Source organism: Schistocerca nitens, chromosome 5, assembly GCF_023898315.1.
Source record: "Schistocerca nitens isolate TAMUIC-IGC-003100 chromosome 5, iqSchNite1.1, whole genome shotgun sequence".
Lineage (NCBI taxonomy): Eukaryota > Metazoa > Arthropoda > Insecta > Orthoptera > Acrididae > Schistocerca > Schistocerca nitens.
Genome location: NC_064618.1, coordinates 669,208,907 through 669,225,085, shown reverse-complemented (window position 1 = coordinate 669,225,085; position 16,179 = coordinate 669,208,907). Strand labels below are relative to the sequence as shown.

The window sequence follows — 16,179 nt, the reverse complement described above, 5'->3', positions numbered from 1 at the left end:
GCCCCATCCCACCCTACAAACACAAGTCCACACTTGTTACAGTGCTTCATCATCTATCCAATACTGTGGATGCAAATGTACATTCCATTACAGAACTGTGAACAAGATGGCAGTTGTCATGTGATATGGGCATCTTGCATCATCTAGTACCAGTTTGTAATTGTGTGTAATCCTCTCATATCTACTACACACACACACACACACACACACACACACACACACACACACACACACACACACTCTTCCCTTGCACCTCCACACAATGTTTACATTGATGATACAAGTTCTTGAAAGAACACTGATAACCTTGATTATGTGTCTCCTTCATTTAGCTGGTCACGGCATGTTGTGTGTCCTCAATGTTGCTACAACATTCCCCTTTTAAGCCACATTTAATTTTCAGAAATAGAAAACAGTATGCAAGTGTCACATCAAGGGAATAGGGTCGGGTCGGTGTTCAAGCATACTGATCTGTTTTGATGCTGAAAACTACTTCATGAGTTTAGTGCAGTGAGTCATTGCGTTGTCATACAGAACAACCCAACTCTTGCTCTGGAACAGATGCATGCTGGCAAGGTAGATGAAAGCAGAGAGATGCTGCATGACCCCTAACCTAAATAGTACTATCTGGTCACTGTGGTGTCCTCAGTGAGAAATTCATGATGGATCACTCCAGAAGCATAGAGAAGGGTAGGGGGGGGGGGGGGAATCACCAGCTTCCGGATGCAAGATTCCTGATATATAAGTATTACCTGTATTCTAATACTCTAAACGAAAGACACTAACCATTTTTTCTACAAGCTTTCCACAGTTACTGTTATCACCTGGCACCCTGTTCCTCACTGTCAATGCTGTCTGACTGACTCCAAACCTACCTGGCACCATGAGCAGCTATACCCTTAACCAAAATTACTTATCCATTGAAGGATCACCTACACAGAAATCCACTTTACTTCTCCCTTGATGGCATCACCTACAAAGAAATCTGTGGTACAGTGAAGGACACACACATAACACCATCCTGTGCCAATCTATTCATGGGCCATCTAGCTGAATCCTTCCCAACCACCCAGAATCCCAAAACCCTCACTTAGTTCATATTCACTGTCATCATCATTATGATCTGGACCAAGAATTCCCCCAGATCCTCAACACCTTCTCTCCCATTTGCTTCACATGGTTCTACTCATCCCAACAAGCCGTCTTCCTCAACGTTGATCTCCACCTCGAGGATGGCTACAACAGTACCTCCATCCTCATCAAACCTACCTACCTACCTACACCAACAATAGCTCCACTTTGACTGCTGCCACCCCTTCCACACCAAGAAACCCCTTTCATACAGCCTTAGTCTCCCATGGTCATTGCATCTGTAGTGATGAGCAGCCCCCTCCAAATATGGCAAGGGTCTTATGACGCCACCACAGACTAAAATTACCCTCACCACCTTGTCCAGTAACAGATCTCTTGTGCCTCGTTTCCAAAGTCACATACCATCCCTCACATGCCAACTATCTGGTCACAAAAGAGCACCCTACTCCTGGCTCAATACCAACTAGGACTGGAGCAACAGAATCGGGTACTCCACCAGGGTTTCAACTACCTCTCCTTCTGGCCTAAAATGAAAAATATCCTCTCCACCATTTGCACAGTGGTATTCCACCACCAACACAACCTACAGAATATCTAAGTCTATTCCTGTTCCACGACCAATCCCAACCTCTTGCAGCAGACCTAGATGGAAGACCTTTCCCATACATCATCCCACCACGACCTACTCCAGTGCCATCACACACTCATCTCCTACACCATCAGAGTTAGGGCCACCTGAGAAAGCACTGTTCTGATCTACCAACCTAATTGCAACCACTGAGCCACCTTTTACTCTTGCCTGACCACTAACAACCTGTCTGTCCAAATGAATGGCCACTGCCAAAATATGGCCAAGAGAGAGCTGGATACCCAGTAGCCTAGTGTGACACCCAACACCAGGCACTTGACTTCCTAGCCTGTGCCATCTGAATTGTTCCTACCAAAACCAGCTTTTTGGAATTGCACAGGTGGGAACCATCCCTGCAACATACCCTTCATTCCCTTTAACCCCTATGGTCTTAATCTTTACTAGTCTCTGCTCTTTTTATGGAGTTCGCAAGATTGATCCTCTTTTGGAGCAAAATTACATTAAGGTTCTGACTTATCAACTGCATATTTTATGGACATAATTTTAAGATTACTTTATTCACAATACAGTCATGTAAGAGCTTTAAATTATATATATCATACTACATTTTAATCTCTCTCTTCATTTATTAGCTTCATTTTACACCTGCCAAGTTGAGATGAATGGCAACAAATTGTATTTCATGCCCGATTCTGAAGGATTAGAGAAATCTTTTAACAATTTCCAATCACATTATTCTTCCCAAGCAAATCACTGAAGACAATAATTTGTTCACTACCAACTGTTTCCATTGAGCCTGTTGTAAAGCTGTATGATTCTGACAAAGAGAAAAATAGGGCACTGCTTGGAACCTACGTTAAGGTTCTGCTGCGTCAACTGCATATTTTGTGGGCATAACTTTCCACTGCTTTGAGTTAATGACCTGGAGTAACAAAAGAATTGCAATTTGTAAAGTTGTTGATGACAAACACAATGATGCACTGCAGTTCCCCCACTAGCATTATTACACTGTCCAAAAATCTGAAAATTAAGAAAAGTGGTACCTGGAAAACAGTAGTAGCTCCAACAACAACCACAGCAATTAAGTCACATTTATCTTCTTAAGTTTTCACTGTGTGTTATTGTGCAGGCTTTCCCACGTTGCCCTGGAAAACCTCTTCAGTGATCACAGAAAATAGGGGGAATTATTTGCTCAGACCATGCCGTAAAGATTTTCCAGAGCAACTTATGAATGCCTGCACAATAAAACACAGTGAAAACTGTTTCATTCAAAAGATAATTCTGATTGTTAACTGCTGTGATTGATGCCAGAATTACTCCTGTTTTCCACGTACCTCTTTTCTCAATTTTAAAGTTTGCAGACAGTGTTATAACACTAGTGGGGAACTGCATAGCACCATCATGTCCGTCTTCAACAACTTTACAAATTGCTGTTTTTTGTTCATCCAGATCATTAACTGAAGACACTGGAAAATTATGTATATAAAATATGCAGTTGGTGCAGTGGAACATTAAAGCATCTATCGTTCTACTGCATATTTACCTGCAGCTGAAACACTACAATTTAACAGTGCTGAAGTGAGGCTAACTTTCATAGTACTGTAATGCCATGGTCTTATTGTATCTCCTCGTAGGTTCCAAGCAATGTCCAATTTTTCTCTTTGTCAAGATCATATAGCTTTACAACAGGCTCAGTGGAGACAACTGGAAGTGGCAAATTACTGTTTTCAGTGAATTGTTTGGGAAGAATAATGTGGTTGGAAATTTTTAAAGATTTCTCAGAGTCTTCAGAACCAGGCAGGAAAAATTGTTTCTTATCACCATCTCTTATTGATCAGGTGTAAAATGAAGCTAACAAATGAAATGAGATATTAAAATGTAATAGGATATATAATTTAAACCTCTTACATAACTTAAGTAAACTTAAGAAGATGGCAACATGAAGTGAAGAGAACAAAAAAAATTTTTTTTTTACTCCAAATGAGGATTGATCTTGTGAACTCTGCATGATGGGTCCAGCACACTACATTTATGATGCAAGGGACAGTATGGTCAGATGAAGAGTTTACTGATGGTAAACATCCTCACAGAAATAAATACAAGTAGTGGCCACTATCTCATTTGGATCTTGTTGAGTGAGCTGCAACCACATTTTATGCATCTTCTCATTCTTTGGAACACACAAAAATAATTATACATTAGTTTTTATAGATTTTCTTTTTGTACAATGTGGTACTACACACCATTTGCAATCCATACTGCGATACGCTGTGGTACTACAAACCATTTGCAACCCACTTTCCGAAATGTAAATTCCAAAACAAGATATCACTGTGAATAAGCTTTACGGCAGTAGGAGCATAAGGGAGAAAAGCATGTTATGAGTATAATATGACATAATTAACCATTCAAGAAGATTTTCAGAAAACAGTCAAATGCCTATTATCTTGAATCCATGTAACTCCGAAACTGAAACAAATTTCTCAGTAATGCTAGTTGTCTCATTACTTATTGTTGTACTGTGTGTATATCCTCACTATTACTTCTCCTCTGAAGGCATCACCTACAAAGAAATTAATGGTACAGAAAGGGGCACACACATAGCTAAATCCTTTGCCAACATGTTCATGGGCCTTCTAGAGAAATCATTCCTAACCACCCAGGATCCCAAACATCTCTCTTCATTCAGATTCATTGAATTACATCTTAATGATCTGGACTTCGAGTGAGTACACCTTAACACCATTTCTCCAGAACCTCAACACCTCCTCCCCCATTCACTTCACCAGGTCCTCCTCTGCCCAATAAGCAATCTTCCTCAATGTCGACCTCCGCCTCCAGGATGACTACATCCAGGGTTGCCACGAGTTTCCACAAATGAAATTACCTGATATTTTCCTGATTCCCAGACATAGCATTTTCCCCTAAAAAATTCTAAGATCTCAAAAATATGTAAGGACTTCCGAATTTCTCCCCTGTCCGTGCAAAATCTTAGTTCTAACATCAATATCTTTTGTAATGATCTGTTTTAGATGGAGAAAGCAAGCCAAATGGTATGTGTGTTTCATTAAGGCCACTGTTACTTAATTTCAGTAAAATGAAACACATTTGGTGACAAAAACACACATTTCCTTGGAGTCGCAAAACAGATTTCTGTTTTCAGAAATAACCTCAGAAAAAAGTAGGCCTCTTTAAAGAAGTGTAAATCAACACTATAAGTGACCACTGATAAGGTGTTGGTTCGACTATGTTCGTTATTGTCAGTTATTACCCACTGTGTAGTGTGATTTTTCTTTCGCGAAGTAGAGGAGTACACAGCGTACAAACCACTAGTGAATGCTGCAATTTTCTTCTTCTTATCGTCCATACTTTCTAATACATAAAACTATTTCTGAAGAGCCAAAATGTACAATAAATAAAATGTATATAAAATGCCACACTGTACAATGTACTTGTGGTGACACAGTCACGATTCTTTAAATCCATCGCCCACGGCCTCTGGCCTGCTGAGGGGCACCACTATCCTGGGTCCATGGATAAACCATGAACATCCACTACATTACACAATACACAGACAGACCCGGCCTGTGGACAGATTGGTGAGACTAGATCCAATGGGCAGGGCTTGTACATTAGTGGGAAACAAAGGGCTTCAGACTGCCAGGCCCGATCTGTTAGAGATACCTTCTTCACAAATGGCCTGCGGTTTTGGCCCATTGTGGAAATCCACTTGTGTGGTCAGCTATTCAAGTGTCACATACACCATGTTCATAAAATGGGACTGCAGTTATCAACCCATGAAACAAATAACTCGCACAAATACTCTGAGAATCAATAGTAAAGAGGAAAGGCAGCAACTCGGCATAATAATGACCGCTGAGCTGCACACAGGCATGTAGAAAAGACGATCACACTTCTAGAACTAAATTTTCAGCCATAGCCTTTGTCAGAAACAGAGAGCACACACACACACATTCATGCAATCACTCAGACACAACTCGTGCATACATGACCGCTGTCTCCGGCCGCTGCTTCAACAATCTCTGAGAATCAGATCCAAACAAAACACTCCTCATGGCTCCCTGCCTGTCATCAGCAACTCCTATGCTAATGGCAAGAAGTGGTGGCAGCACCAACTCAAGCTGAGGGGAGTGGTAGGAAGGGAAGAAGCACTAGGAATGAGGGAGTAGGGATGTGGCACACATACTAAGCTGTGCCCAGCCAGTGACGATGCATGACATCTCAGTAAAACTTCTTCATCTGTTGTTGTTGTTGTGGTCTTCAGTCCTGAGACTGGTTTGATGCAGCTCTCCATGCTACTCTATCCTGTTCAAGCTTCTTCATCTCCCAGTACCTACTGCAATCTACATCCTTCTGAATTTGCTTAGTGTATTCATCTCTTGGTCTCCCCCTACGATTTTTACCCTCCACGCTGCCCTCCAATACTAAATTGGTGATCCCTTGATGCCTCAGAACATGTCCTACCAACCGATCCCTTCTTCTGGTCAAGTTGTGCCACAAACTCCTCTTCTCCCCAATCCTATTCAGTACCTCCTCATTAGTTATGTGATCTACCCATCTAATCTTCAGCATTCTTCTGTAGCACCACATTTCGAAAGCTTCTATTCTCTTCTTGTCCAAACTATTTACCGTCCATGTTTCACTTCCATACATGGCTACACTCCATACAAATACTTTCAGAAATGACTTCCTGACACTTAAATTTATATTCGATGTTAACAAATTTCTCTTCTTCAGAAACGCTTTCCTTGCCATTGCCAGTCTACATTTTATATCCTCTCTACTTCTACCATCATCACTTATTTTGCTCCCCAAATAGCAAAACTCCTTTACTACTTTAAGTGTCTCATTTCCTAATCTAATACCCTCAACATCACCCGATTTAATTTGACTACATTCCATTATCCTCGTTTTGCTTTTGTTGATGTTCATCTTATATCCTCCCTTCAAGACACCATCCATTCCGTTCAACTGTTCTTCCAAGTCCTTTGCTGTCTCTGACAGAATTACAATGTCATCGGCGAACCTCAAGGTTTTTACTTCATCTCCTGAAACAAAAATAAGATTTTTTCAGAGTTTTTTTTTGGAATTTCACTGATTTCCCTGACATGTTTGAAATTCCTTGATTTCCAGAATGTGTGGCAACCCTGACATCAGTACCTCTAGCCACATCAAACCTACCTACTATCAACAACACTTCCCTTGGAGTGATGTCACCCATTCCACACCAAGAATTCCCTCCCACACAGCCTAGTCATCTGTGGTCATTACATGTGTAATGATGAATAGTACCTCACCAGATATGTCAAGGTTCAAATGGCTCTAAGCACTATGGGTCTTAACATCTGAGGTCATCAGTCCCCTAGACTTAGAACTACTTACACCTAACTAACCTAAGGACATCACACACTTCCATTCCAGAGGCAGGATTTGAACCTGCAACCGTAGCAGCAGCGCGGTTCCAGACTGAAGTGCCTAGAACCACTTGGCAACAGTGGCCAGCAAATATGCCAAGGGTCTCACTGAGGCCTTCAAAAGCCAAAATTGTTCTCCCCATCTTGGTCTGTAACAGATCTCTTGTGCCTTCTTTCCCCTGTCATGTACTAGTCCCTACAGCCACTAAAGAGCACCTCCCTTGTGACTCAATACTGACCACGACTAGACCACCTGAATCCTGTTCTCTACCAGGGTTTCAATTACCTCTCCTTGCAGCCTGAAATGAGAAGTATCCTCCCCATCCCTCCCACAGTGGTACCCTACCATCCACAGAATCTCAGCAATAGCCTTGTCAGTCCCCATTTCACTGTTGCACCAAACATCTTACCACATGGCTCAAATCTCCACAATAGACCTAGATGCAAGACCTGTCCCACACATCCTCCCACTATCACTTATTCCAGTTCTGTCAAAGCCAAATCCCACTTCCATCAAAGGCCTGTGAAACCACCGTTACGATCTACCAACTTAATTCCAACCTCTGTGCCACATGCTGTGCCTGCTGTATCTCCATTTGAATGGCCCTACCAAATTGGAGACCCAGTCATTGAGTGCACTGTCCAACACCAAGTGTTTGATATCAACAATTGCTTCAGAGCCTGTGCCATTTGGATTCCTCCCACCAACACCAGCTTTTCAGAACCATGCAGGTAGGAACTCTCCATGCAACATATCCTTATTGGACGGTAGGAGATGAGGTACTGGTGAAAGTAAGGCTGTGAGGGTGGGTTGTGAGTTGTGGTTGGGTAGCTCAGTTGGTACAGCACTTTCATACTAAAGGCAAAGGTCCCCAGTCCAATTCTCAGTCCATCACACATTTTTAATCTGAAAGGAAGTTTTATATCAATACACACCCTCTGCTGAAGAGTGAAAAATTCATTCTGGAAATATATTCTGTGTTCCCTTTAACCTCCCCTAACCTCATGATATTAGCTGGTCCCTGTCATCCACCAACCTATCCCCTTCCCCTCTTCCCAATTAGTAAGAGGGGGATGGGGGAGGATGGGGTATGGAGGATTTTTAATATTTTGGAAGATGAATGTTGACTTGTAAGTACCCATAAAAAGGTTCCATTCCACACATGTTAGAACTTGCTCGATGCCGACTTATAAATAATTATCTTGAAAGAAAAACACCTGCCTACATATACTTTTTCCTATCCTTGAGAGCTGGTGGGATCGCAGGGTGGGATGTGTTTCACCCTTCCCCCTCTCCCCTTGCCCAAGGTATGGGCACGCTTGCCTCATCCCACTCAACTCTATACGTGCCTTCTATCCCATCAATGCACCTGCGTAGTCCTTTCCCCTTATCTACTTCTCTCCTCTCCGCTCTACCCTCCTCTTATCCCATTCAGTGTCTCCCGATAGCATACCTAGCAGCACGCATCTGTTCTTCATAATGCCTCTGCATTTTCCCACAGGCAACACTAGCATCTTCCCCCACCACAATACTGCATTCCCTTCTCTTCCCCATTCCACATCTCTTCTGCACCTCCACTGCCCACTCAAGCAGACAACTGTTCTTCTCAGACGCAGTCAAGCCTTAGTGTCTGGCAACGACAGTGGCCATGTCCCTGGGGCCTTTTTTTTGTGTGTGGGTTTTTTTTTTTCATCTGATGAAGGACTTAGTCCAATATCTAGCAGTCTTTTTTCATTGTACCTGTGTGTACCTGACTGCCACTTGATGTCTCCCATATGTGGCAAGTGACAATCTAGCCTTTTCATATTGTTGTTATTCCAGCCTGGATTAGATAGATAGATAAAGAGAGAGAACACAAAGGTGGTTTTCTTTGCGGCGAGATCTATTTACAAAATTTCAATCACCAACTTTCCCTTCCGAATGCGAAAATATTTTGTTGACACCCATCTACGTAGGGAGATATGATCATCATAATAAAATAAGAGAAATCAGAGCTTGAACGGAAAGATTTAGGTGTTCCTTTTTCCCACACTCCATACGAGAGTGGAATAGTACAGAAGTAGTATGAAAATGGTTCGATGAATCCTCTGCCAGGCAAGTAAGTGTGAATTGCAGAATAACTATGTAAATGTAGAGAGAGAGAGAGAGAGAGAGAGAGAGAGAGAGAGAGAGACTAACATTTTGTCAAGATTTAACAGGATATTACTAAAACTTACATCAGCGACAATTCCCTCCTAGATAACTGCACCATCTGAAAAAAAGTCTTAAGACTGTAACTAACATTATCTACTATGTCAATACATATAGCATGAACACTAATGGTTTTATTACACTTGCCTGAAGCACACCTCATTCAAGTTATTTCCGAAATCACTTTGCAAATAATACAGACAATGAAATCAAAATAACTGTCACAATAAAGAAATGAGAACAAACATTAATTCAAAATAAACAAAAGCCATTATCTCAGCATTCAGGTTTCTCATGAATTTCTTTTTTAATCTAACTTTGTACACATGTTTATAATCTTTGAGTTAATGCCAAAATGGAAACTGTTTATGAAAATAGATTATTACCTGCAACCCAAGCAATTGTTACGCCCCCAAGTTCTGAGTCTGAGAAGCGTAAAAGGAAGGTGCCACTGGGACGTCCAGCAAGCATTTCTTCTGCTTGTCTTTTCCGAATAAAACCTAATATAGTTCTACAATAAAAAAGAAACAAAAACACATCAGGTAACACATAGCACACATGTTCTGAGAACGTAAGTAAATGTTAAATGCCACCATAATTGTAGCAACAATAAAAACACATTTTTACATTTTAGCACTATGGTCAATGTTCAACTGACTTTATGTGTAAAACTGGAAAATCCGTTAAATATATCAGTATAATCTAACACATAGCAGACACAATTAAAAGACTGAGAAGGGGTGCAAAGAATCTGTCAAATAGGTCCATAACATATACAATGTCTCATCAAAGATTAGATGTTGACTGTATTATACAGGGTGTTCCAAAAATGACCGGTATATTTGAAACGGCAATAAAAACTAAACGAGCAGCGATAGAAATACACCGTTTGTTGCAATATGCTTGGGACAACAGTACATTTTCAGGCAGACAAACTTTCGAAATTACAGTAGTTACAATTTTCAACAACAGATGGCGCTGCGGTCTGGGAAACTCTATAGTATGATATTTTCCACATATCCACCATGCGTAGCAATAATATGGCGTAGTCTCTGAATGAAATTACCCGCAACCTTTGACAACGTGTCTGGCGGAATGGCTTCACATGCAGATGAGATGTACTGCTTCAGCTGTTCAATTGTTTCTGGATTCTGGCGGTACACCTGGTCTTTCAAGTGTCCCCACAGAAAGAAGTCACAGGGGTTCATGTCTGGCGAATAGGGAGGCCAATCCACGCCGCCTCCTGTATGTTTCGGATAGCCCAAAGCAATCACACGATCATCGAAATATTCATTCAGGAAATTAAAGACGTCGGCCGTGCGATGTGGCCGGGCACCATCTTGCATAAACCACGAGGTGTTCACAGTGTCGTCTAAGGCAGTTTGTACCGCCACAAATTCACGAAGAATGTCCAGATAGCGTGATGCAGTAATCGTTTCGGATCTGAAAAATGGGCCAATGATTCCTTTGGAAGAAATGGCGGCCCAGACCAGTACTTTTTGAGGATGCAGGGACGATGGGACTGCAACATGAGGCTTTTCGGTTCCCCATATGCGTCAGTTCTGTTTATTGACAAAGCCATCCAGGTAAAAATAAGCTTCGTCAGTAAACCAAATGCTGCCCACATGCATATCGCCGTCATCAATCCTGTGCACTATATCGTTAGCGAATGTCTCTCGTGCAGCAATGGTAGCGGCGCTGAGGGGTTGCCGCGTTTGTATTTTGTATGGATAGAGGTGTAAACTCTGGCGCATGAGACGATACGTGGACGTTGGCGTCATTTGGACCTTGTGTCTGTGTATATGCGGATGGATATGTGTGTGTGTGCGCGAGTGTATACCCGTCCTTTTTTCCCCCTAAGGTAAGTCTTTCCGCTCCCGGGATTGGAATGACTCCTTACCCTCTCCCTTAAAACCCACTTCCTTTCATCTTTCCCTCTCCTTCCCTCTTTCCTGACGAAGCAACCGTTTGTTGCGAAAGCTAGAATTTTGTGTGTATGTTTGTGTGTCTATCGACCTGCCAGCGCTTTTGTTTGGTAAGTCTCATCACTTTCTTTCTATATATATATATATATACAGGGTGATTCAAAAATGCATGTAAATATTTTAAGGGTGTATTTGTGAGGTAAATATAAGACAAAAATGTTCTATAAATGTTTTTCCATAAACGTTTAATTCCAGAGTTATCGTTAAATACGAAAGTCATGTCCGTATCAAAACGACGGCAGTGCAAGCAGCAGGATGCCATATTCTGGTACGTAATTCACATACGTATCTCCCAACAGTTGATTCGAAACTGCATGAATAGTGTTTGTTTTTGTTTGCACGTGATGTTTACTCCTACTGTACGGAAGATGGCGCTGATGTTGTTGGTAACGGAAAAGTACGTCCTGTCGTTCATTCATCGTCGGAAGGCTAAAGGTTTCGTGCACATGATGTACTCAAACAGTGAGTATGCTGATATGCACCTTGTGTATGGTGCAGCAGATGGAAATGCACTTGCAGCAAGACGAAGGTACAGTGAGCTGTTTCCAGGAAGACGGTTACCAAGTCATCAGACGTTTGTATCTGTGGACAGACGTATGCGGGAGTATGGCATTCGTCCTGGGCCACATTCAGGTCGACCACTTGAGCATGCAGTGAACGTCGAGGAACATGTTTTGGACCTGGTAGACCAAGATCCATCTATCAGTACGAGACAAATTAGTGCAGCTGTACGACTTCCACAATCTACTGTATGGCGGCTGCTTCGGAGACAACAGTTGCATCCGTTTCACCTGCAAAAAGTGCACGAATTGACACCTGAAGACTATCCTCGCCGTCAGCAATTCTGCCAGTGGTTACAAGAGCGTCATTTGAATGATCCAATGTTCATTCGGCGGATATTATTCACAGATGAGGCCATGTTTACTCGTGCGGGTGTAATCAATTCGCATAATATGCACCAGTGGGCTGTCGAGAATCCTGGTGCGAGAATTGTGCGTGGATATCAACATCAATTCTCCATAAACATTTGGTGTGGTATTGTGGGGAATTACTTACTCGGACCTCATGTTCTGCCTCCAAGGCTGAATGGGCACGCGTACTGCGAATTTTTGGAGGGAGAATTGCCTGGATTGTTACAGGATGTCCCTCTTGCAACACGAGCCACCATGTGGTTTATGCACGATGGTGCTCCCGCCCATTACAGCCGCAACGTAAGGGCGTACCTCAATTCTGCGTATCCACATCGATGGATAGGTCGCGGAGGACCAATTGCTTGGCCAGCCAGATCACCTGACCTGAACCCTTTAGACTTTTATTTATGGGGCCGACTAAAGACACTGGTGTATTCTTCTGCAGTACCGAACAGAGAAGTGCTACCACAAAGAATTGAAGGTGGTTGTGAAATTATTCGTGGAGAGTTGAACGGACTGTGTAATGTGCAGAGATCATTGATGCGACGAGCACGGGTCTGTCTGCAAGTTCAGGGACAGCATTTTGAACATGCATTGCATTAAGATTTGTGCAAATACAGTACAGTACAGTACAGTCTGTAAAATGCTTCAATTTTCCTTAGTTATTGTGCATTGCTGTAGTTCAATCAACAGGACCTAAATTAATACAGTGTTCGCGAGGAATTGTTTCAGTTTGTTACGTCACGTTTATTTATCAGTTTGCGTTGTTAGTCCAAATGCACTGTAATTAAACTGTGAACTCTAGGAATTAAATACCTTACGTTGTATTGAATGTATTATCCTGTTTTGTTCATAACTCTGTAATAAGCCAAGTATGGACAAAATTGTATAGAACATTTTTGTCTTATATTTACCTCACAAATACACCCTTGAAATATTTACATGCATTTTTGAATCACCCTGTATATATATATATATATATATATATATATATATATATATATATATATATATATATATATATCGGGGCGGTTAGTAGACCCGCAACCGAGCGCCTCCCCAGGTGGCGGATAGGGGAATGCCTCCTAGATATAGGTGGTACCGAGGAAATGAAATACTCGGGGCGGACCAAAACTACTAGTAGCGTCTGTTCCCACAGTGGGCGGCTACAAAAGGCGTCTGCTCCACATGTCAGTGGCGGTCTCAACCAACCTCCTGATCTGGAAAGTCAGGTTGTACTCGGCAGCATGCCATACATCCAACTACTAAACATCATGATGGTACAACGAGAAAAATCTCATTACCCCGGGCCCCAGTCAATAGACTGGGATTGTCGTGAGCATCGGATTCCGGGGGCTCACGGACATCATGAGAAGAATCGGAGCTTCTCAAACTCCCTCAAGACCAAACGCAAACACTACATCGGCACACTCAACGTGAACACACTGATGAAGACAGGAAAGATGAAACAACTGACAAGACACTCTCGAAAAATTTCAAATCAAAATATGTGCACTGCAAGAAACACGATTCACAGACGAAGACCATTTCAACACGGAGAATTTCAGAATATACAAAGGAAAACCATCGAGACAACTGAAAAACCTAAGGCTTTTTGGCACAGGATTTGCAGTACACAGGTCCATCACGGACAGCATAATCGACTTTTCGTCACCAAACGAAAGAATCAGCACCATCACAGTGAAATCAGCCAATAAATCCTACACAATAATCAACGCACATGCACCGACTAATGACTACAACAGGAAAAACCCGGACGAAATTGATGACTTCTGGACGACAATGGAAGAAACTATCAGAAAAATTCCTGCACATAGAGTCAAAATAATACTGGGAGACTTCAACGCCAAACTAGGAAAAGAAAAGATATACAGACATATCACAGGAAAACATACTCCACACAAGGACACCAACAAAAACGGAAAACATCTGATAGACTTTTGCAAAAGCCACGACCTTGCCATTATGTCAACAAAATTCAAGAAACCAACACGAAAACTTACCACATGGAAATTCCCCAGCGGAAAGCAAGAACTACAAATCGACCACGTAATAGTGCAGAAAGACTCACAAAAAGAAATTTTGAACATAGACACCCGTAAAGGCTACTTCGACTCAGACCACCACCTACTACAGATCAGGATTCGTCTTTTGCCCAAGAAAAAGCTCCAGAAGAACAAAATTGTTAGACCAGATCCAGAATACGTTACTTTAAACCAGACACAAATATTACACAAAATTAAAATGGAGAAAACGACAGACTGGACACAACTTTCACGAAGAATCCGAGAGGCCATGAAACTAGCACAAGCACCACGAACACGGAAACACCGTTGGTGGAACCACACATGTGACCAAGCAATGGACCAACGAATCAGCGCATGGAAAAAATTTAGTTGCCATAAATCCCAAGAGAATTGGATGAACTTCTTGAAAACACAGAAGCAATCAAGCAAAATCATTCGCAGTGAAAAACGACATTATGACAAACGGCGACTGACAGAGATCGAATCGGACTTCATGAAGAACAATACAAGAAACTTCTACAGAACGTTCTGAGAAAATATGACTGGATATCAACCACCCAACTTGTGCTTCAGAAGACCGGATGGAACCCTAGAAACCAATACCAAAAACAATTGTGACATTCTGGCAAAGTACTTTGAAAAACTGCTCAACACGGACTCCCCCATGGAAGAAATGATGACAGAAACGAGCACATACAATCCAGATAGTGAACCTCCAACTCTAGAAGAAGTTAAAGAAATAATAAAGTCACTCAAGAATCGTAGAGCACCAGGAGAAGATGGCATCATCGCGGAAATCTGGAAGTTACAAGACCCAGAACTCACCAAAGACATCCACAGGATCTTGGAAGACATCTGGAAGACCATGAAAATTCCTGACGACTGGAAAACTGCCCTGATACACCCACTACACAAAAAAGGTGACAAGACTAACCCGAACAACTACAGAGGAATATCCCTACTACCGGTCACATACAAGATCCTCTCTAAAGCTTTACTGAACAGACTAGAATGCCAAACCGACCACTTGATTGGGGAATACCAAGCAGGCTTCCATAAAGGGCGGTCTTGTGCAGAACAAATTTGGAACCTGAAAATGATTTTACAACACAAACAGAACCTGATCATTACCTTTGTTGACTTCAAAAAGGCGTACGACTCTATCGACTGGAAAACTCTCTTCAAAATTCTAGCAGAATACAAAGTAGACAACAAAACACGGGCTATCATAGAGCAAACTTTAACCAACACGACCTCCAAAGTAAAGTTCTGTGGGGAACTATCAGAGCCCTTTGAAATTCGCACAGGTGTCCGACAAGGCGATGGCCTCTCACCTCTCCTTTTCAATCTGGTGTTAGATAAGGTCATAAAAGAATGGGAAACATCACAACAGGGGATAACCTCAGGGAACCTACAGATTAAATGCCTGGCTTTTGCAGACGATTTGGCGATTGTCACGAAAGGTATAAAGGAAACAAAAGACGCTATTGAAAAACTGCACGAAATCGCTTCCAAAACTGGACTACAGATCTCTTACGAAAAGACACAGTTTATGAGCACAAAGAAACTCTCATCTCTGAACACAAAGTATGGCACGATTTACAAAACGGCAAACTTCAAATACCTCGGTGAAACACTACAAATGAGTGGACATAACAGAGACTCAAACGAAGAAAGAAAGACTAAACTGGAAAAGGCATACAAAGTAGTGTGGAATCATTACAACAAGAAGTCTATTTCACAAAAAGCCAAATTACGCCATTACGACACGGTGGTGCTCCCCGAGGCACTATATGCAGCAGAGACCACACTAATCCTAGGGCATACACGTATCAGACAATTAGAAAAAGTAGAACGGAAAATACTTAGGAAAATATTTGGCGCAACTAACAACAATGGAATATGGATCAAGAAACCTACAGAGGAAC

General features: G+C 41.9%; 1 protein-coding gene across 5 annotated transcripts in view; it reads right to left on the bottom strand.

Annotated features, from left to right (window-relative positions):
* The window catches only part of LOC126259950 (signal transducer and activator of transcription 5B), a 147,776-nt gene that overhangs the window by 46,964 nt on the left and 84,633 nt on the right, over positions 1-16,179 (bottom strand). For all 5 annotated transcript variants that reach the window (XM_049957057.1, XM_049957054.1, XM_049957055.1 and 2 more), the window contains one exon: positions 9,694-9,818. In XM_049957057.1, coding sequence (XP_049813014.1) covers positions 9,694-9,818 — 125 coding nt within the window. The remainder of the gene's footprint in view (positions 1-9,693; positions 9,819-16,179) is intronic.